This window comes from Tetranychus urticae, chromosome 3 (assembly GCF_039701765.1).
Source record: "Tetranychus urticae isolate SD_2017Ah chromosome 3, NJAU_TeUrti_SD_1.0, whole genome shotgun sequence".
Lineage (NCBI taxonomy): Eukaryota > Metazoa > Arthropoda > Arachnida > Trombidiformes > Tetranychidae > Tetranychus > Tetranychus urticae.
The window spans coordinates 15,398,147-15,419,940 of record NC_142960.1 but is presented as its reverse complement, the minus strand read 5'-3'; the positions used below and the strand labels follow the sequence as shown (position 1 = coordinate 15,419,940).

The following is a 21,794-nucleotide window of genomic DNA, read 5'->3' as shown; positions in this document are numbered from 1 at the left end:
TATCGATTAAACTATCGATACAATTTTTAAATTTTGATTTCTAATTGTAAGAATTGTTACATTATTCTGCTTGATGTTACCTAATTTTGATTGATTAATTAACCATAAGCAACCTCTTAATTTTGCGGCTCTAGATTAAAAATGTATTTCATATTCCTCAAAGAAACAGCATCAGTAAATTTTCATTTCAAGTACAAGTGAGTCTTTTAATCAACTTTAAGATTATTGCGGATATTTAACATACATTCAATATTATTTTTTTACTTAAGATCACCCCAAGTGCTGGACCCCATTCTAGATCATAATTTTTACTGCTACGATTAACTTGTCAAATTGTCGTTGTTACTTGCATAGAAGTATGGCAAACTGTCCATTTCTTGGGAAGTTTTCGGACCGATGGAGCGTAAATCTGTTAGTTATTTTCAAACTTAATGAAAGGAATTGTTTGAATTTATATTTATTCATTCAAGTTGATGGGTATAACTGATTTTCAATTTTGCTTGACTTTGGTTAGCTTGAAGTTATTAGATTTTTTTAAAAAAATGTCATAGTCCAATTATTGAACTGGTCAATTCACCATTCAAATCACGGTCATTGGGTCTTGATTTGAAGGTTTATTTGTTTATAAAGGTCATTAAGACTTTTTTTCGGATGTGTTTTTTATCAAATTTAATGCAAAGTTTGCTTTGAAACAAGATGGACAATCAGAAATAATAAATTTTGCATTCATAGTATCAATTAATATAATAATCTTCTGACTCAAATTGAACCCTTAATTGTGACTTTCCTTTTGCGATCAAAATCTTGCAGTCTATTAATTTACCTAGATAAACTACAAGCTCAAACAAAAACTGTTGAAACAGTCTTTATCCTTCAACCAGGAAAAAGGCTATAAAACTCACGAAGATGATCACATTATGTACATGTATTGGTGAGAAAGAAAAATAGGAAGAGAAAGTGAAATCTACTCTTCCAACGTATTTTGCTTCTTGTAAACAAACATGAGTCACAAATGTAATTTAATGCTTGTTATTTTCATTTTTCCTGTGAATTTTACACTCGTTAACTTAACTTTTGATGTTAGATAATTAACTATTACCATTTCCATCATCAGAAAAACCAGAATCATTGGGATAAATCTTTCTCAAATATATTTGTTTCCTCTATTTTCTAGCAATGGGCAAGTTTTTTTGTCTTCCTTTGTTTGCTATTATTTTTGGTGCCATTGGTTTCATTGGATTTTTCCTTTTCCCACCAATTACCAGAAAGATTCTTAATCAGGTAAGATAGATTTTGTGAATTTACAACTTTGGTGTTTACCGATTCTACTATTTTTGATTTCAGAAACTCGTGCTAAGCAATGGATCAGCTCTGTTTACTTTTTGGAAAGATATGCCTTTGCCTATGTTTCAGAAATTTTATTTTTACAATATAACCAATCCATCTGAAGTGGAAAAAAATGGTGTCAAACCTAATCTAGTTGAACTTGGACCTTTTACTTATCATCTCAAAACTCACAATACCCCAGTCATCAACCCAAATGGTACTATAAGCTTTTACCGGAATCGAACCTGGATTTTTGATAAAGAAGCTTGGTAAGGCTTTACTTTTACGGACAAAGGCGTTAACATTAGAACATATGGAGAGATTTCTTAAAAAACACACTTTATCTAACCAATTAAAAAATCAAAAAAGCGCAAACAATGGTATAAGTAAGATTCATGGTTTTTGACTTCGAGAAATATTAACCTTTTTGGAATCAACTTGAAATATTTTGCTAGCTCCATTCCTGATTCCTATTCATCTTCGGCTGAACTAATTTTTCAGATTAAAATTAAAAGGCATTAAACTGTTGAAAAATCTTCATTCCTCATCATGAAAAAACAATCTTTGCGAGGCTGTACAAGCTTTCAATGTTCGAGAAAGCATATTTACTGTCTTCTTTAGAATCACTTATATCACCATGTTATTTTTTGCTACTGTTTTCCATCTTTTTATTCATTATGTTCATCCAATTTCGTGACCATCTAAAACAACATTGAAAGGATTAATTTGATTGGAGCAAAGTTTAAAGTTCTCATCATCTGCTCTGATGTTAACGCCTTTGTCCGTAAAAGTAAAGCCTTACCAGAAGCTTCTGTTATGGATGAGAATATTACTATCTATACCATCAATGTTCCTCTTGTGATAGCTTTAAGTTGGATTGAAAAAGTGCCATTTCCTATGGTTAAATTGATCGAAAAAATTTTAACTTCCCTTGATCATGGTTTCATTATCGAAAAAAGCATCAAAGAATTAACTTTTCTCGGTTATCCTGATATGTTAATGAAGTTAGGCTCCATAGTTGCTCCTAAAGCTACAGCTGGCTATAATGGCAAATTTGCTTATTTTCACCATAAAAACGATTCTAGTGATTATTTGTATACAATTTATTCCGGAGTTAATGATATCAGCAAGATTAACCTACTGACTCGTATTAATGGCCAGGACAAGCTTAGTATCTGGGCTGATGAACCAGGTGAAAATCAAGATTGCAACCGGTTTAATGATAGTACCCTGGGAGAAATATTTCCTGCAATGAGGAATAGCCCGACTCAAACTATCAAGTTATTTACTTCAGACTTGTCTCGTACTCTCTCTTTCACCTATCAAAAAAGTCACTTTGCTTTCAAAAGACTTGAAACATGGAAATACTTGTTTGCAAATCACAATTTTGCTAGTCCTTCAATTTATCCTTCAAATAAGTGTTACAGCAGCTTGATGGCTAGCTACTCTTTTGACGGATCCAATGGAACCTTGCCTTCTGGAGTTTTTGATGCATCCTTACCTAATAATGGATTTCCAATTTTATTATCTTTACCTCATTTCCTTGGGGCAGATCCTTATTATTTAACCAAGGTAAACGGGTTATCACCAAATGATACTAAACATTCTGCCTGGTTTGAAATTGAACCAACTTCTGGTGCCACAGCAGCAACCGCTATTCGTCTCCAATTAAACATCGGAATAACTCGATCACATTTATTCAAAAGAAGTCATAAAATGCCAAATATAGTTTTCCCTACTTTTTGGATGGAAATCAGTTTTTCTTTGAGTCCTGATTATGTTGATCTACTCATATTGATAAACACGATTTTATCGCTCGTGCCTACATTGATTTTAGCAATAGGTGTTGGCTTAGCTGGCTTAATCCTATTTATTGCCTCTCTCCAATTGATTATTCCTAGAACGAGAATCGAAATCAATAGCTGTCTTAACATATTAACTTGTCATCTTTATAAAATTACAAAGGTACTTTATCACATTACCAAATTATTGCCTGATATTCAATTTAATCTTTTTTATTTTTCTTCAAACTTTAGGATGATGAACAAACGATACTTGATCCCGAGGAAATGAATGATGATCACAATGAAGTTATGATTCACACCAATTAGTGCGATCTGGTCGTTGTTTTTGTTTCTGGAAAATAATAGCGAAACTATCTGTGATAAATAGTTTGATCTTAGCTGGACTTAGCAATTTGAAATGCACATAGTCCAGAAATTATGAAAAGTCACATAATTCAACATTTTTATTCAAAATTAATCTCATTTTGTTCTAGTGACTTGAAAATTGCGTCTAATCACTTTACTATAATCATTTTTATCCTACACCAAAGTATTCACCAACTAATCTTTTATTTCACCTTGTTCATTGAAAACTTCACTAAATTGTGTGCCTAAGCATTTTCTAATAAATATTTATTCACTTTATTTTTTCGATCACATCTTTCAATTCGACAAACACTCTCTTCAAAGTAATGCCACTGAGCTTCTAATTGATTAATATGTGTATACTAATTGTACTCACCAATTTTATCTGCATTTTCAACTGCAATTGGTTTAATAGATAATTTTAAGAAAATAAAGTAACTAAAGTTTACTAAAATGTTCGTAATAAATATCCAATTGTCAGTTATTGCGATTTATCGATTAAACTATCGACACCATTTTTTAATTTTGATTTCTAATTGCATCAACTGGTATATTGTTATGCTTGATGTTATTTAATTTTGATCGGATTATTAACCTTAAGCAGCTTCTGAATTTTGTGATCAGTACTTTATTTTTCAGGATCTATACTAAAAAATGTATTTCATATTCCTCAAAGAAATAACATCAGTGAATTTTCAATTAAAGTACAAGTGAGTCTTTTAATCAACTTTTAGATTATTACGGATATTTAACATACATTCGATATTATTTTTGTTTTATTTAGGATCACCAAGTGCTGGATCCCATTCTAGATCATAATTTTTACCATTACGAGAAACTTTGACCTTAGAGTAACCGTAACTTCTTCGCCATGGATTTCTTAACTTAGGGCAAGGTAAGAGTTTAACTATTACATAGAGAAAAACAACCATTATCATAGAAATGGTTATAATTAATAAAACTGTACCAATAATGGTAAATTCATGGTTGAAAAGGAAAGAACATTTAAACTGGTCAGATGTCATATTAAAAATCTGAAAATCTTTTAAATAGGTTGGATGTTTGCAGACTAAATTTGGCTTGAGATGATCTCTGATCTGCACTTGAATTATCCAATCAAGGTGACAGTCACAGTTCCAAGGATTCCCTGTTAAATCGATTTCATAAAGTTTATCCCAATCCAACAGTTTGCCGGACATTGTTGTCACAGAATTATGTCGAAAAATGAATGTCTGTAATTGAACTGGCTTGTCAGTAGTATTGTCATAGAAAGCTTTTGGATCCACAAAACGCAAATTGTCATTGTTACTTGCATAAAAGTATGCTAAATTATCCATTCCTTGGAAAGATTGCGGACCGATGGAACGCAAATCCGGTTGATCATCCAATCTTAAGACATTGACACTGGACAGTTTCTTGAATGCTGGATATCGAAGTCGAACAAATTTGTTTCTGCTCAAGTCTAGTCTATACAATCTCGGAATTCCGGCCAATGCTTCAGTTGGTACTTTTTTAAAATCATTTCCAGATAAACAAAGCAACCGAAGGTTCAAATTATATCTAAACAGTTGATCGGGTAATTCCGATAGTTGGTTATCACCTAAATCCAATTCCTCCAAAGCAAGCAGATGTTCAAATGTATCGTCCTGTATAATGTGGAAGTTATTATTCCTCAAGGATAATTTTTTAACCTTTTGAAGTTTGCTGAAAATTTCTGGGCCAATGATGCTGTTTGGATGAGACAATGACATTAGGATGTATCTTTTTTTTTATTATTGTCTCAAAATACTTACCTAAATCCATTGAAGCTCAAATCAAGTGATTGTAGATTTGTCATGCTGCTGAACGTTTCCGAGTCAAATGTCCATAAACTATTGTGCGATAGATCAACCTTTTCAACGGCACTCAAGTTTGCGAAAACATTTTCTGTTATAGAGTTGAGCTTATTGGTCGAAAAATCAATTTCTATTATATTGTGATTGTCATAAAATGGATTGTAAAGTTCCTCTATCTTGTTGTGGGCAAATTTGATGGCATTCCCGCTATTAAACACCAATGGAATATCAATTTTATCGATGTCTTTGGATGAACAGTCCGGAGCTTCATTCTCGCTGGTACAACTCCATTTCTTAAAGAAGGAAAACGTTTGGTCGGCTTGATTTGAAATATCATCACCTATAAATTTATCTTCAGATAGCACAGGATTACTTGTAAAGATAATTACCATGAATAAAAGATGTAGATGGCAATGCATTTTGATGGAGTAACCGATTCTGTTCCTTGTTATTTACCTATCACATTAGTATTCAACCAAGATTCACCTTTTCAGAGATCTTGCGACTTCTGTGTATCTTTTACACTTTGTGTTAAAAAATTACTTAAATTGTGAAAAGCAAAATGGCGAATGGTTATTAAAATAGCTGATGCCTATTCATTGATAGTGAAAAAAGTTTACTCTCAATTCAAGTGTCTTTTACAATCTTATCAATTAGCCAAAGGTAGACTTAGAAATAAGAAAGATAATTATCAAGATTACCTTTCAAATTGTTGCTCTGATTTACAATTACAAAGCTGTCATACTTCAAGTGAATGCGTTTTATGTAAACATTTTATGTGCAAGAAAATGTAAAACTTACTGTAAATTATTTTCACATTAATTGCTTATGAAATAAATGAAGTGATCTAAGCAAAGGCTGTATTTTATTTAGCGATATTCAAGTGTCATTTTCGTTCTCATTCACATGCAAGCTTAAAATTTCGTCCAATTTAAATATTAAGTATTGTTTACCATTTGAAGATAATTGGTTTCTTGTCATAGCAGAATAACAAGCTAGTTGTTTCAGGAGGCGTCAGAATCAAAATGGATTGTCGTTAAAGTGTTAAAAACATCGAAGTGTATGAAACTAGTTATCTGTTTGTGTTCCCATATTACTGTTTGGTGGATTCAAGAAGATGTCGACCTTTCTTTCCAGATCTTCCTGTCTACTCGTATGAAAGTTTATTTGATCTTCGACTCGTCTTTTCTCTTCTTCAGATTCTGCTGCTTCCAGTTTCTGCCGGAGACCCTCAATCAGCTCTTTGCATTTCGAGACTCGTCTTTGAAGCTTTTCAGCTTTTTTCTGAAAAACCGCCCGCTTATTAGGATCATTACTGGGTCTGTCAAGAATCCTTGCAAGACGCGCTCGTTTACGAGCATTAGCTTTTTGAGCGTGTGTCAAGCGTGGTCGGCTCTGTATCAAGAAAAAAAGTCAACTATCAGTTTCAAATAAGATTGAATATAGATATCTGAATTGGTCAAATTGTGTACTTACAGGTCCAGGTGCGTCTGCCATTAAGAATTGATTTGGTTATCGGTGAATGAATTTTCTGCAAGAAATATTTTCCATTTTGTATTTAGTTTGTTAAACATTGAATGCATGAAATTATGATAATGTAATAAGGATTAATGATCAAACACAGCTATGGATGAAACAAAATAAGGATGACTAGGAAAATACAGATTATTTGTTGAAAAAAATACTTACTTTAAAAAGTGGACGAAAATTAAATCAAATTAAAACAAATTTCAATCAACAGATGACAATTTTCATTAAACAAGATGTAAGGTCTTTTCATAAATACGTAACAATTTCAACTAGAGTTAACAGATACTGGGCATTCTTTGACCACACATTGATAAAGTAGCAGGAAAATTATTTTTTAAAATTGAAAGTTAATTGTCATTGGTCATTTAAGAGCACAGCTGGCGTAATTTTTTCATATTCAAAGTCAATTGATTGATAATCAACGGTAATTTTCTGCTGGAAATAATCTTTTCAATTGCGATTGCGAGCTGGAAATAATTAGCTCATCACAAATAATCATAATTTTTTATTGATTGCAGTCAACAACTGTTTATTATTGGACAGTAAGTTATCTTTTTAGCAAAAATGTTGATTCTCAAATTGAGTCAAATTGAGCTTCAATCCATCAATAGTCCTGATTACTGTTCAAAAATTACTGTGTAAAAATTCAAACATTCAAGCAAATTGACTCGGATAAATGACCGATACTATCAGGCTGATAATTGAATTGAATTTTATGGTAATTAAAAGTAAACCTCTACAATAAACAACAATGACAGATGGACTTAACACAGTTCAGATTCACAACACGATTCACTTAATGTACAAATGACGATATTTACCACAGGTAACCAAGGAGTCTCTACTGACTACCGTAATCAAATACGCCTGTGAGCTTCAACATCTGTGAAATGATTGCTCGATAATCTTTGACAATAATCCATAGTATTTAAATTAATCTTTTCTTTTAAGACCATTTCAGTCCATCGATTCTCAAGACTACACGAGCAATTCTCATCTTCTGCATGTAATCATGACTCTCATTGAATTCTGTGGCTGTGCTTTAATAGCTTTTGGTCCTCCCATGACAATGTTTTGCTTGACAGTGGCCAATAATCCAATTTATATTATCATAATGATCTCATCGTAAGTTAATTATTTTCTTATTTTACTCTTGTACTAAATTATTCTTGATTTACCTTACAGCTGTTTCTTTTGGTTATGTGCGCTCTTGACGTCCTCCTTTTTGTGGGCTATTGTTGTACCCCTGAAAGAAACGCTCGCGTTTGGTGTGATTTTTTCTGTTTTGATTCAAGAAATATTCCGATACTTATTTTACTACATTCTCAAGTAAGTTTTTTTATAAATTATGAATGTTTGTTAATTTCTTTTCAATTTTTGATTGCAGAAAAGCTCAAACTGGACTGCAAAAAGTCTCTGAAGTTGGAAATAAAGGATCAATCCAATCAATTAGATGGCTATCATTGTCTTATGGTAATTAAAACAGACTTCATGTTTTGCCCATTTTTTCTCTTAATTTAAACTAATCTGAAACTTTATCTCTTATAGTCTCTGGTTTTGGTTTTGGCATCATGAGTGGTGCTTTTTCTCTTGTTAATGTGCTTGCTGATGCTACCGGTCCAGGAACAGTGGGTCTTTATGGCGATTCACCTAAATTTTTCATATCATCAGCGTTCATTACTTTAACTTTTATTTTACTACACACATTCTGGGGAATCATATTCTTTGATTCATGCGATAAAGGATGTAAATATAGAATTGCCTATGTAATTCTTTCTCATCTAACTGTATCATCACTGGTAAATTGATTATTTCCTTCTCTTGATATTTTCTCGGGAATTTATTTACATTAGGATAACTCGATAACTTGATAGAATTTTGTTTTCGACGGATTAGGGTGCAATTGAACGACACTTGTCCTGTTTTCCCTTTATAATAGTTAGGTTAAAATCATCAAAATTCAAGAAAATCAATCGTTACCCTATTGTATTTAATCTTTAAGATTTTCACAAATAATTTGATTACTAACACTTTTTATTCTTTATTCACAGACTTTTTTCAATCAGCTTCAATTCTACTTGGCCTCATTGATTCCTTGTTACCTGATAACAATAATTACCGGCGTAATTGCTTATCAATGTTCTGGTGGTACACTTAAATCATTGAAAGAGTGTTTGCCTTTCTCTTTGGGGTGAAAGAATTTAACTGTATGTAAATTAATTGCCTAGTCGACCCAGGCAGAAGCGCCTGGAACACGAGCGGGACAATTCTGATTTTGTTTTATGCTCGTTCACATAAAAATAATAAAAATGCGACCAGAAACGCTTACCACAAGTAAACATCAGCCTGATTCAATTTTTCATGAATTTTGAAAAAAGTGCTAATGAAAATTAAAATTCATTCGAAGTGAGTAAATAGCAAATAGATGCCAATAGATGTTAACCAAAGGAAGTTTCAAAAATACCCAATTTTGGTCATGGTTAGGTTATAAAACGGATTAAACGGATTAAAGTGAATTCTTTTTTAAAACATAGTTGGCATTTTGCTGCAATTTAAGAGCTTTAAACATTCATAACAAAAATCCAAGCCAAGAACGATTGTTATTAGTATAAGGTCCCTTTTAACTCACATGTTTTTTGTCGGATTTAAAAAATTTGATATTTACTCTTTCGTATGAAGCTCATACTATCAATTAATTAACTAAACAATTTAAATTTGTTATTTTTATCTTATTTTTTGTTGATTAATATTTATTAACCATGAAAGTTAAAGTTATTTCACGAAGTGCACAAGATTATATGCGTGAAACTAACAAAGATATCCACAAAAGTAAGTTTTAATATAAAAGTCATACATCATATTTACTAAATTTTATTTGTTATCTTTTTATAGTTCAAAGAAATCTCGACCCTAAACTTCACCCTCTTCAATTACCCAGAGAATATAAAAGAGCTTTGAATGCTGTAAAGTTGGATAAAATATTCGCCAAACCGTTTCTATTCTCTCTTTCTGGACACATTGATCCAGTTGAACGTCTTCTTAAACATCCAACAAGCCTATCTACACTTATCTCAGGTTCATTTGATGGTCAAATCAAAGTATGGGATCTTATGAAGAAAAGTTGTGTTCGGACAATACAAGCTCATAGTGGTGCTGTTTGTGATTTGTGTATGCCAAATCATGGTGGATATTTTTTCTCTTGTGGTGATACTAATGTAATTAAAAGATGGAGTCTGAGTGAAGACGACTCAGGTGATCAGCCACTCAACTCAATTGTGGCTAAAACTAATATTGTTGGAATGGATCATCATAGAAAGAAGTCTATTTTAGTTACTTGCGGAGAAGCCGTTGATTTATGGGATGAATCTAGACCATCACCACTCAAAACTTATAAATCTAATTTTGATACATCTTATAGAGTTAAATTTAACCCCATTGAAGTTAACATCTTCGCTTCTACTGCAAATGATAGAAGTATCACATTGTTTGACACTCGACAAAATGAACATTTAAGAAAAGTCATTCTTGCCATGAGAACTAATAATGTTGCATGGAACCCAATGGAAGGATACCACTTCACCGCTGCTAATGAAGATCACAAGTAAGTGTAAAAATGCTCTTTAATTTACTTTATTATTTTCAAATTATTAATGACATGTATTTTTTCAGTTTATACACATTTGACATGAGAAATCTGAGTGAACCTCTCAAAGCACATTTGGACCATATCGGAGCTGTCATTGATGTTGATTATTCACCCACTGGAAAAGAATTTGTTAGTGGAAGTTATGACAAAACCTTAAGGATATTTAAAGAGGACAGCATTCATAGCCGTGAAATATATTATACTAAACGTATGCAACGTTTAACAAGTGTTATTTGGACCTCTGATGCCAAGTATATATTATGTGGCTCTGATGAAATGGACATTAGAGCTTGGAAAGCCAACGCTTCAGAGAAGCTAGGCCCTAAAGCTTTAAGAGAAGAACTCAACTTTAGATACCAAGAAAAATTAAAGGAAACATTTGCTAATCATCCAGAAATCAAAAGAATTGCCAGACATCGTCATGTTCCTAAACATGTTTATCACGGAAAGAAGGAAAAGGACGCTATGGTTAATGCAATTAAAAGAAAAGAAGCTAACAGACGTGCTCATTCTAAACCTGGAACTGTACCTGTAACGAGTGTTAAAACTCGTGCAATTGTGAAAGAACTGGAATAAATCTTTTATTTTCTAAATAAATTATAGAACTTATTAAATGAAGATTGCAAAGTGTGTCTTAATTTATTCATCAGAAATAACGAGGATTTTTTAATCCATTACAGTTGTTGATGATCGACGTTTTTGAGAGGATAAAATTTTTAACTGGGATTTAGATTGTCAATTGAATCAGTGTCCGGTTATTAGTTTTAGTATTGTCTCTTTTGAATTTTTAAACTTCAAATTGTTGATAGCATATTATAAAATTTTGTTGATAATTGTAGCAGATGGATTGAACTTTGTTGTTGAATACTCTATCTGTTTCCGCAAAAATATTGAATGAGGATTGATGCTGTTATTATATTAATGATGATGAGAAATATGATTATTAAGTTGTTTATGATGAGGATGATTTATTTTGGCTTGTTTAGTTTCATCACAGTATAGTTATCACATTAATCAATTGATTAATATTAAATTGTTCTTAAATTAGTTGGTCAAGCCTTTTATCGTTTTGCTTTAGCTTTAGCATCATTAACTAATTGTGTAATAGTTTCTAAAACAAAATCATAATTAGTGTTACCTAATTCACGCTCACTCTTCATGAAATCAGGATGCTCTTTAAAATCGTCATAGCTTTCATCAAATACATCAGGTAATTTGTGCTTGTAGGATTCACCTTTAATCATATCGGCCAGCTTTTCAGCAATCATAATTATCGGTGCATTAGTGTTACCAGAAACAATAGTGGGCATAACAGAGCCATCAGCTACTCTTAAACCAGAAACACCTAAAACACGAAGTGAAGGATCAACCACGGTTCTTGGATCACGAGGATCACCCATCCGACAAGTACCAACAGGATGATAAAGTGTTGACGTATAAGTACGAGCAACACAGGCCAGATATTCATCAGACCACATGGTATAAATTTCACAACCAGGAAAAACGGTTTGGAATACATTTGAACCTAAAGCACGGAAAGCTGGAGCTAATCCGACAGCAATAGATATTTTCATGGCATCAACCATGGAGGCAATATCATCTGGATGGGTTAAATAACGAGGATTAATGATTGGCGGATCATATGGACTTGCAGACCGAAGATGAACATAGCCAACTGATTTAGGACGCAACATAACTGGATACATTGAAACAGTATCATATGGGAGATACGGACGGTAAACTGAGTCCCACATTTCTCGGGTAAACCCTTGAACTCGACGTAAAACGGTTCCATCATCTGAAGTGGGACTTCCAGAGATCATATGAATCTCAAAATCAGGCCAATCATCAGAAAAATTGGTATATTTAGTTTTAATGAATCCAAGGCCCTCAACACCTCCAAGAACAGTAAATGGTCCTAAGATTAAACAAAAATGTAACACAAGAGTTAAAAATGGAAAAATAAATTGTTAAATTTCTAGTTCAAAATTTAATGACCAACTAACCTTTTCCATGAACAAAGTAATCAATTATATTTTTGATATTTCCAATTCGTCTTTGGACCAACGACACTTCCTCAGTAATAGTGAAATGAATTCCTCCTGGATAGATATGATCCTGTAAATTTTCACCAACAGGTAAATCAGAAATAACAGGAATACCCAAAGTTTCCAATTGTTCTTTGGCTCCAACACCGGAAAGCATGAGTAGTTGAGGTGAATTAACCGAACCAGCGGATAAAATAATCTCTCTTCGAGCATAGACAACATGGGTAAGGGTAAAACGATCAAATTGAACACCAATGGCTCGCTTTTGTTGGTTGAACAATATTTTAGTGGCATAAGAGAAAGGTAGAATGTGTAAATTACTTCGATCCTTAATGGGTTGAAGGAAGGCTTTTGAAGTTGAGCAACGAGCACCTCTACGAATGGTTCCTTGAGGAATCATGAAACCTGCTTGAATTGGACCATTGATGTCGACATTGGGATAACCTAAATGGCGACCAGCTTTCGGGAAAGCATAAGCAAGGGCCGAAGGATCTGGCGGTTGAGAAACGGTCAAATAGCCTCCTGATGAATGGTAACCTGTTAAGTAAAAAATTGACATTAATTAAGATTGCGTCAAATTATTCACAAATTGTCAGTTAAATATCAATTTATCAAAAAGGAGTCAATCGAGTCCATTATTTTCACAGAAAATTTGTTTACTCAATCGGTGGACAGTCGAACCGGATCGAATGACTCTTTCGGTTAACATAATGAAACAATTTCAACAGTACATTAAGTTAATCTCATTGAACCATTTAAAGTTGACTTGAATTTCAGGCAACATGATTAACTATTCTTTAAGAAGCACTGAATTGGACTGAATCTAATCAAATTTATGAGAAACAAAAAGAAATGAAAATTTTGCTTCAAAAAAACTGTAACCAATACATAAGCTATTCTGAAAGTTACAATATTTTCAATCATTCACCTCAATCAAGCAGCTTAATTGATTACTATTGACCATGGGAACAGGTAATATTATTGGATAAAATTATACTTTAAAGATTTGGCTCTTGTTTGATAATTTGAGCAATTTTTGGTGAAATTATTCAGGAAACAAAGACGATGTTAATGTTGCTTTTTAAAGGGAAAGTCAAAGGAAAAGGAGTTTGAAGAGAACGGAAAAAAGTGTAAGAAAGTGAGTAAAAGTACTGTAAGGGCCTTGCCAGAAGAAAAAAGTTCGGAAGTATTAAGTGAAAGTGACCTTCGGTGAGACTGATAATGAATGCTAAATGTTCATTTATAAGTAAACTACTAAGCTCACACGCTCTCGTTCATGTCTACTTATTTTACACCATTTAATTACAACAAATTAGTGCTTCCAAGTAAACCAGAATGTTGTATGTTGTATGTAATAATCATATGGATCGATAATTGTTTTTAACACCATGGTCACTCTTTTTGTATAACACTGTCAACTGACCGTTTGCCAGAAAATCCGGATCCTGGTTATCTTCTGATTTGAGGAAATAAGGGAAAACCTCTTTCCAAGACCATCCTTTCGCCCCTAATTTGGCCCATCGATCATAATCTCGTCTATTTCCACGAACGTAAAGCATATAATTAAGAACCGATGAACCTCCTAAAACTCGTCCTCGAGGCCATCGACTTCTTCTGTTGATTAGTCCATAACATGAAGCTTCTTGTGGTTCACTTTGATATGCCCAGTCGATTGGAGTCATTTGAAGGGTTGCTGCTGCAACCGGAATGTCGCTGAGTACACTCTCGGATCCACCAGCTTCTAGGAGTAAAACCTTCCATGATGGATTCTCAGAGAGACGATTAGCTAGAACAGCTCCAGCTGAACCACCTCCAACTGCAGGATCAAGCGAAATAGAAAAACAATTAAAATTATTGAATCGACTTAATAACTGAGGTTATTTAATTTTTATCAGTAAAATTCAAGTACATCACAAACGACAAACAATACTTACTCAACTTACCGGTTTGTTAAAATAGATTTAAAATACTAATTCGTCATTTCTTGAAGTTTTAACCTCGCAGCATAACTTAAAAACACACTTACATGTTACTTATCAGATTTGTTCACCGTACAACTAAACTCGATGATATAAAACATGTTAATTCAAAAAATATGGATCACAGAATCAACGAGCACAATAAACTAAGCATACAACGAAATGATGTCTTAATAAAAAGACTTGGTTAAGAACGAATGATTTTAGGCTTCAATCTGATTGAAATCAAAATGAAATAAACTTTAATTTAGACTCAACAATAAACGCAAAAGTAAATGACTTAATATTGAAAAACTGGCTAATAAGCATTGGTTAATTATCTGGTAAAACTAAACAGCTTTGCGTTGATACTTTGACCATTGACCAGATTTAAAAATCCATACAATTATATCTTTGTTGAGTTACCAGAAGTTATCCCAACCAGATAATTGACCATTTAATATTTATTAGATGAAATCAACTCTCAGCTTCGTTTTGAAAGGTTAACAAATTTCATATCGAAGATTTTTCTCAACTTCAGTTTGCCAAAGAGCATCAACAATTAATAAATTGCTTACCAATTATGTAATCATATTCCACATCCCATTTGTTTCGATTGATAGATAAATTGTCATCAGCTACTCTTAACCAGAATAGCGTTAAAATAGGAATTAAAGATGGTAAAATGGGTGAAGCCCCGGTCATTACGACGTAACTTTCACCATTAGTGGGTTAGTTTGGCTCCTAATGAAGATTATAAAAGTTGATTGTTCACTTTTAATATATTTCGGGTGAAGATTGACATTTGAATTAATAACCAGAAAGAGCACTTCAAGTAAAATTAGGGTTGCAATAAGATTCACCAAACACAATCACAAAGGTAAAAATGGATAAAGATGGCAAATGTTGGCTTCTTTTGACCTGCGAAACACAAGAAGCACAGAAACAAAGTATTTAATGTTGGTTACCTTGTCCTGATCTTTTCAGGCCCACTTGCTGTTAGGTAAACGACAACATCGACTGTACACTTACACAAGTATTACTGTTGACTGATTAAATGTTCAACTGGTTACATACAATGGAGTCGACCTTAAGTTTCGCAAAATCAACCGAGCCTGACTCAGAAAGGGAAAAGAAATAGAAGATTGAAGAAAAAAGAGAAAATGTAAAATGTTGTAAAAAGAGAGCAAAAAAATCAAGGGAATGGTTAATAACAAGAAATGTACAAGTTAAATTGTTATAAATGTGTAAATGAATATACAGTTAATTTAGCCGAGCAAATCGTTATACTTAAATGATCAACATCTAAAACTAAAGTGAGATCAAACTGATTCTCGGATTACAATAAAAATCATTTCTCTTAACCTGTTGCCACAATTTTTTACAATTTAGGAGACACTTTGTTTGCTTTTGCGGTGTTTTTTCACAGGTTAACACCTTTTCTTACCTCTTCATCCTCCTCCAGGAAAATCATAAACACCCCACCAACAGCTTCTCATAGGTAACTTTGAATAAGCAAATTACAGAATCAGAACGTGATTTAGGTAATGTACGTTAAATTTGGCATTGATGAACATCAATCTCTTCTAAGGTCAGCCAATACTTCCCTTAACCTGATCTTAAATACAATCAATGTTCATGCTAATTGTATTGACAATTTGCTCACAATCAGATCGGTTATTAGCTCTAGTTTCACTTATTTAAAAGTTTAATATTAATTTCATGAATTGCTCCCAAACGGTTCCCACAAGTGGGCGAAAAAGGTAAAAATCCATTTGTTTCAAAGTTAGACTCTGTTGGTTTGTAGAGACATAAAAACTAAATCCATTTGTGCGATTTAAAAGTTTCTATGATCAATGGTTTTGAAGAAAATCGAGTTCAAAGTTGAAACTTCGATCGTTGTTTGTACAATTATGGAAGTAGATTTTTTCATAATACTCATTACACTGATGATACTTTTGATGATCAATCATAAGATGTACTTATTTTAAGAAATAAAGTTTTCGTGTTATTGTAAAACAGATCACTTCGATTTCTAGTTAAACGTGTCGCATTTTGTGATCGAAAGATTTAGAAAGATGAAACTTATTATCTGTTTATAAAAATTAATAACACACATCATGCCTTGAATACTTTTCGCAATTTCTCTACAGTTCTCTTGATTTTGGCCATTGGCCATAAAACTTTGAGCCCCGATACTTCGAGAATGGTAACATCTACAATGGCCATTCTTTCACCAATTTGATTCCCTACTAATAAATAACTCAATTCAAATTTATAAATTTTCGTTAGAGCATTTGGTTCATGATTTTTGGGTTTCAAATGTACCAGCAACAACTTATAAACAAAACAAACTCATCTAAACCTATTTCTTGTTAAATAAACCAATTTTCTGGTTTCATTTGCATTTTCTGGCAAAATGAAATGTAAAAAGTATCGCTAAAGGCTTGAACATTGCAGTAAAGAGTTGAGACTTGGTATTATTGTAGAAACATAGAAACTGAATCCATTGGTGCTATTAAATAGTTGAATCGATAAACCATTTTCGAGGAAATCGAGTTCGAAGTTGAAACTTCCATCGCTTTTTCTTCAGCTATGGAAGCAGATTTTTACATGAAACTTATTTTAACGATGAAACTTTTGATGAACAACCAGGAAATGTACTTATTTTGATCAATAAAGTTTTCTTTTTTCTTTGAAGCAGATCAAGTCCATTTTCAGTTAAACTTGTCGCATTTTGTGAGCGAAACAATTAGACAGCTGAAACTACTGATACTCAAATAAAAATTAATAGCACACATCATGGCTTAAACACTTTTTGCGATTTCTCTACAGTTATCTTGATTTTGACCATTGGCCTTAAAACTTTGAGCCTCGATATTTCGTGATTGGGACCCTCTAGAATCATTATTCTTCCGCCAATCAATAGATTTTATCATTGGCTGTTATTGTATAAACTTTAGTTCCAACAAAAAAGCCATAACACTACTTTTGATGTTAGATTACTTTTGATGTTAGATTTGAGACTTTTACTCATAATGATAAATCGTTTCTCAAACCCAAATAGAAATAAATCCGCAGAAACCGGTGAAAATCAATATTTTTGTCTCTTTTTATTTGTTGAGATATAAAAACTGAGCCTATTTGCGCGATTTAAAAGTTTCTATGATCAATGGTTTTGAAGAAAATCGAGTTCAAAGTTGAAAATTCGATCGTTGTTTGTACAATTATGGAAGTAGATTTTTTCATGATACTCATTGTATTGATGATACCTTTGCTTGCCAACCAGAAAATGCACCTATTTTGAGAAAAAACATCTTCGTTTTCTGTTAAACAGATCAAGTTCGATTTGAAATTAAACGTGTCGCATTTTGTGACCGAAAGATTTAGAAAGATGAAACTTAGTATTTGTCGGTAAAAATCAATGGTACACATCATGTGATGCTTATTTTTCGCAATTTCTTTACAGGTCTCTTGATTTTGGCCATTTACCTAAAAACTTTGCCCTCGATTTCCTCGAATATGGTTCATCGGTTCAATTATTAAATAGCACCAATGGATTTAGTTTCCATTTTTCTACAATAATACCAAGTCTCAACTCTTTACTGCAATGTTCGAGCCTTTAGCGATACTTCTTACATTTCATTTTGCTAGAAAATCAAGTTTAACCAGAAAATTGGTTTATTTAACAAGAAATAGGTTTAGATGAGTTTGTTTTGTTTATAAGTTGTTGCTGGTACATTTGAAACCCAAAAATCATGAACCAAATGCTCTAACGAAAATTTATAAATTTGAATTGAGTTATTTATTAGTAGGGAATCAAATTGGTGAAAGAATGGCCATTGTAGATGTTACCATTCTCGAAGTATCGGGGCTCAAAGTTTTAAGGCCAATGGCCAAAATCAAGAGAACTGTAGAGAAATTGCGGAAAGTAATCAACCCATGATGTGTGCTATTAATTTTAATAAACAGATAATACGTTTCATCTTTCTAAATCTTTCGGTCACAAAATGCGACACGTTTAACTAAAAATCGAACTTGATCTGTTTAACAGAAAACGAAAACTTTATTTCTTAAAATAAGTACATCTTATGATTGATCATCAAAAGTATCATCAGTGTAATGAGTATTATGAAAAAATCTACTTCCATAATTGTACAAACAACGATCGAAGTTTCAACTTTGAACTCGATTTTCTTCAAAACCTTTGACCATAAAAACTTTTAAATCGCACAAATGGATTTAGTTTTTATGTCTCTACAAATCAACAGAGTCTAAATTTGGAAGAAATGCACTTTTACCCTTTTTCGCCCACTTGTGCTAATGAGTATAACAAACTTGTTCACAAATTTAACAATTGTGTCTTTTTAGCAACAAATTTGCCTAATAATTATGAAAACTAAGACAATAGACACAATAGATCAATGGCCAAACCATTTTACATGATGAAAAAGGTTACTACAATTTAATCGATATAATAATCAAGGAAATAAACATTTTCACTATTAATAAACCATTCTTAAAGTCATAAAATTTGGTAGCAATGAGGAAGGTTAACCATTAAAGGTATGATCTTGAACAAAAATGGTACCAAAAATAACAACCTTTCATTATGACTTTTGTCTCTCACCTTTATCATGACTAAATGTTAAAAATTATATTTTAATCGCTCAATGAATCTTTAAATTGGCCAAAATATCCTTACATTCAACTAAATATTTTTCCGTTCATAATCAGATTCTTTAATTTCATATAAATCATCCCATATACATCTTGAAATTTTGATTGATGAAAGTAAAGACGAAGATCATTCGCAATATTTAAATTGTAAATAATTTGATGTTTATTACCGAATTAATTGTTTTAAGAAAAATTTCGTTTGTCAAACTGAGTGGACAATTGCTGGCAGTACATTTAGACAGCCATTAAATTAATATTGTATATTAGTCTCTGGTCTTACATGGTCTTGTAATATATGGCTAACAATCAAAATATACAATTTACTAGATTGCTGTTCTCGGTCCGTTTAACAATTTATACAAGATTGAAATAACCTTTTCTGGATTAGCCTTGGTTTAAAATACGCTTCGTTTGGCTTACATTTTATACATCTAAATCCGATATAATTTCAACAGGATGAACACCTTTTTGTTTGACTTTTTTCTCGAGTAGCCATTTTCCCCTTCGAATCTTCTCAAACTGTAATTTATCTGTTCTGGACATGACCCTGGGTGGAAATACATTCATATATCTATTGAACTTTCCTAATTTTATTTCTTTCGCAATAACGGGAAACTAAACTCTCACCAAACTGGACAAGCTTCACGGCCATGGTTCACTCAATAGAGCCAAAAAATCCAAGGCTTGATATTAATATTATTTTTTGATGCAATTTGAAGCTCTTTGATTTGTTTGCTTCGACAGAGGAGTTTAGTTTTAAATCAAAGTTTTTTGTTTGTTTTAACGGTGGGTTTAAAGATGCAGGGAAACAGTCAAGGTCTGATTAATATACCATCAAAATTTCATAAAAGTTGAAAATAATTCAAGTGGAAATGCTAAACTGAATGGCAAATGAAGTAAACATTGAAACAGAGTCATGTAATTCCCAAATGCTTTCATTGCCTTCAAAGCAAACCGTTTCCGACACTTACATTATTCTTTGTCTTGGTTTGTATTTAAATCCATCTAGAGTGCAAACTAAATCAAATTAAATTAATAAAAAGCTATTTTAATATTCGTCATTCATTTTTCATTGTCGATAACACTGCAAGTTTTATTGAGTTTCAATTGTCTACTAGAAAGGTTTTTAGGCTTTTATTTATGAATCCTTCCGTAAGTCCGATTTAAGCTAATTTCTGGACACAAAGTGGATCAAAAATAAATAGTGATTTGATCATCTAACCATTATTCAACCCTTTTCCATAGTTTTCCGATGTTACCGATTTCTTTTGCGTTTCTGTCCTCTGAGTGAGACATCATCATGTTCAACCTTGTTTTGCCTGTGAAGAATCATAACTCGATCTATTTGAGAATCATTTCAATGATTATAAGGAAGTCCGCTTGCGTCCGATTCTGAAATTCGTTTACCACTACTGGTTATCTGGACGAAAAAAAAATATTTATGTTATTCCAAGCTGATGAAAATTGTGAATTAACCAGATTTTTTTATTGATACATGAGTTGCTATATTTTTTGTGTATTTCTAGAAATTAAAAGGTAGAAAGGTTTTGCCTAAATGGTTTCAAAGTCAAATGATAGAGAAAAAAATCCAAGGCTTGATTTCGAGTGAACTATTGATAGGATTTTTTGATGGGGTTTTGATTTCTTTGGATTTGATATTTTAGTGGAACAGAGAACGATTAAAGCGCAATCAACAATAATGTGTGTTTGTTTAAATTGTAGATTTAAGGATGCAGGGAAACTCTCAAGGCCTGATCAATACACCAACAAAATTTGGCGAAAGTTTGTAATTCAAGTGGAAATACAAGTCTGAATAGTAAATGAAGTAACCATCCGTACAGAATCATGTAATTCCCGAATAGTTTCTTTGTGCTTCTGTTTACAATTATAGTGGGTTCGATTCGTTATTATCAATGTAATATATTCATAAGGTTTTTGTTCGTTTCGAGTGACATTCCTTCTCGTACTTTTCCTTTGTGTTTAGTAACTTTCAAGGTCTGGTTCAAGAATATTTCCCTAGTCAGTAACTATGTTATAACAAGATTCGCATGAAAAATGTCAATGCACTAATTAGACTAGGAGATAATTTATGAAATATATTTAAATTACAGCACAATCTTTCGAAATATATTTACTCGAATTCATATTCGTATGCTTAGATTCAATATCATGAATTGAAGTCATGATCAGAAGTAACTTCAATAATTATTAAAAGTTGAACATTGTAAAGGAAGAGATTTGCCTTGTCCGTGATCAACCATGAACCATAAACAATCATGTCTAACTTTATGAGTCCGTTCTGATGTCTGGTTCAAAAGCTTTTCGATCTTAGTGAACGTAGATAATTACTTCCAACGATTTTGGTCGCAATCATTGTAAACAATTTTCCATTCTTTGGTTTTATCATTTGAACAGGAAGATCTCTATACGTTCAAAAATGAATATTAATTCTTGATGATTTGTTTGGGGAAATAAATCAACAGGAATTGCTGTGATTGGGTTGAAATGACCTCCAAGAACGTTATCAGCGGGTCTAAATGCTTTCGATAAGTGAACAAAATTTGAAATAGCATTTATACTATCAGGTTTACTCGATAAATAGGCTATTTGTTTAACTGGTT

General features: G+C 32.4%; 5 protein-coding genes across 8 annotated transcripts; 3 read left to right on the top strand and 2 right to left on the bottom strand.

Annotated features, from left to right (window-relative positions):
* Positions 1-458: 458 nt before the first annotated feature.
* On the top strand, positions 459-3,755 carry LOC107364144 (lysosome membrane protein 2). 2 transcript variants are annotated; one of them, XM_089269233.1, is made up of 5 exons: positions 459-477; positions 1,175-1,281; positions 1,345-1,543; positions 2,192-3,291; positions 3,363-3,755. In XM_089269233.1, exons 1-5 carry the CDS (start codon positions 474-476, stop codon positions 3,435-3,437), a joined length of 1,485 nt encoding a protein of 494 aa, XP_089125359.1. In that variant the 5' UTR covers positions 459-473; the 3' UTR covers positions 3,438-3,755. The 2 variants fall into 2 exon arrangements, with proteins under 2 accessions (XP_089125359.1, XP_015786947.2); XM_015931461.3 differs by having other exon boundaries at positions 1,345-1,594; positions 2,138-3,291.
* Positions 3,756-4,168: 413 nt separating this feature from the next.
* On the bottom strand, positions 4,169-7,118 carry LOC107364140 (uncharacterized). 2 transcript variants are annotated; one of them, XM_089269236.1, is made up of 4 exons: positions 7,001-7,118; positions 6,788-6,935; positions 5,270-6,706; positions 4,169-5,204 (listed from the first exon to the last, which is right to left on the bottom strand). In XM_089269236.1, exons 3-4 carry the CDS (start codon positions 5,728-5,730, stop codon positions 4,253-4,255), a joined length of 1,413 nt encoding a protein of 470 aa, XP_089125362.1. In that variant the 5' UTR covers positions 5,731-6,706; positions 6,788-6,935; positions 7,001-7,118; the 3' UTR covers positions 4,169-4,252. The 2 variants fall into 2 exon arrangements, with proteins under 2 accessions (XP_089125362.1, XP_089125361.1); XM_089269235.1 differs by having other exon boundaries at positions 6,788-6,842.
* A 401-nt stretch (positions 7,119-7,519) lies between these two features.
* LOC107364214 (gamma-secretase subunit Aph-1) lies at positions 7,520-9,180 on the top strand. 2 transcript variants are annotated; one of them, XM_015931547.3, is made up of 6 exons: positions 7,520-7,667; positions 7,793-7,966; positions 8,027-8,170; positions 8,229-8,314; positions 8,390-8,640; positions 8,893-9,180. In XM_015931547.3, exons 2-6 carry the CDS (start codon positions 7,854-7,856, stop codon positions 9,034-9,036), a joined length of 738 nt encoding a protein of 245 aa, XP_015787033.1. In that variant the 5' UTR covers positions 7,520-7,667; positions 7,793-7,853; the 3' UTR covers positions 9,037-9,180. The 2 variants fall into 2 exon arrangements, with proteins under 2 accessions (XP_015787033.1, XP_015787032.1); XM_015931546.3 differs by having other exon boundaries at positions 7,568-7,710.
* Positions 9,181-9,514: 334 nt separating this feature from the next.
* On the top strand, positions 9,515-11,105 carry LOC107364213 (DDB1- and CUL4-associated factor 13). The gene is made up of 3 exons (XM_015931545.3): positions 9,515-9,670; positions 9,734-10,442; positions 10,511-11,105. Exons 1-3 carry the CDS (start codon positions 9,601-9,603, stop codon positions 11,061-11,063), a joined length of 1,332 nt encoding a protein of 443 aa, XP_015787031.1. The 5' UTR covers positions 9,515-9,600; the 3' UTR covers positions 11,064-11,105.
* On the bottom strand, positions 11,102-15,848 carry LOC107364212 (glucose dehydrogenase [FAD, quinone]). The gene is made up of 4 exons (XM_015931544.3): positions 15,072-15,848; positions 13,959-14,351; positions 12,494-13,072; positions 11,102-12,405 (listed from the first exon to the last, which is right to left on the bottom strand). Exons 1-4 carry the CDS (start codon positions 15,196-15,198, stop codon positions 11,549-11,551), a joined length of 1,956 nt encoding a protein of 651 aa, XP_015787030.1. The 5' UTR covers positions 15,199-15,848; the 3' UTR covers positions 11,102-11,548.
* Positions 15,849-21,794: the final 5,946 nt, after the last annotated feature.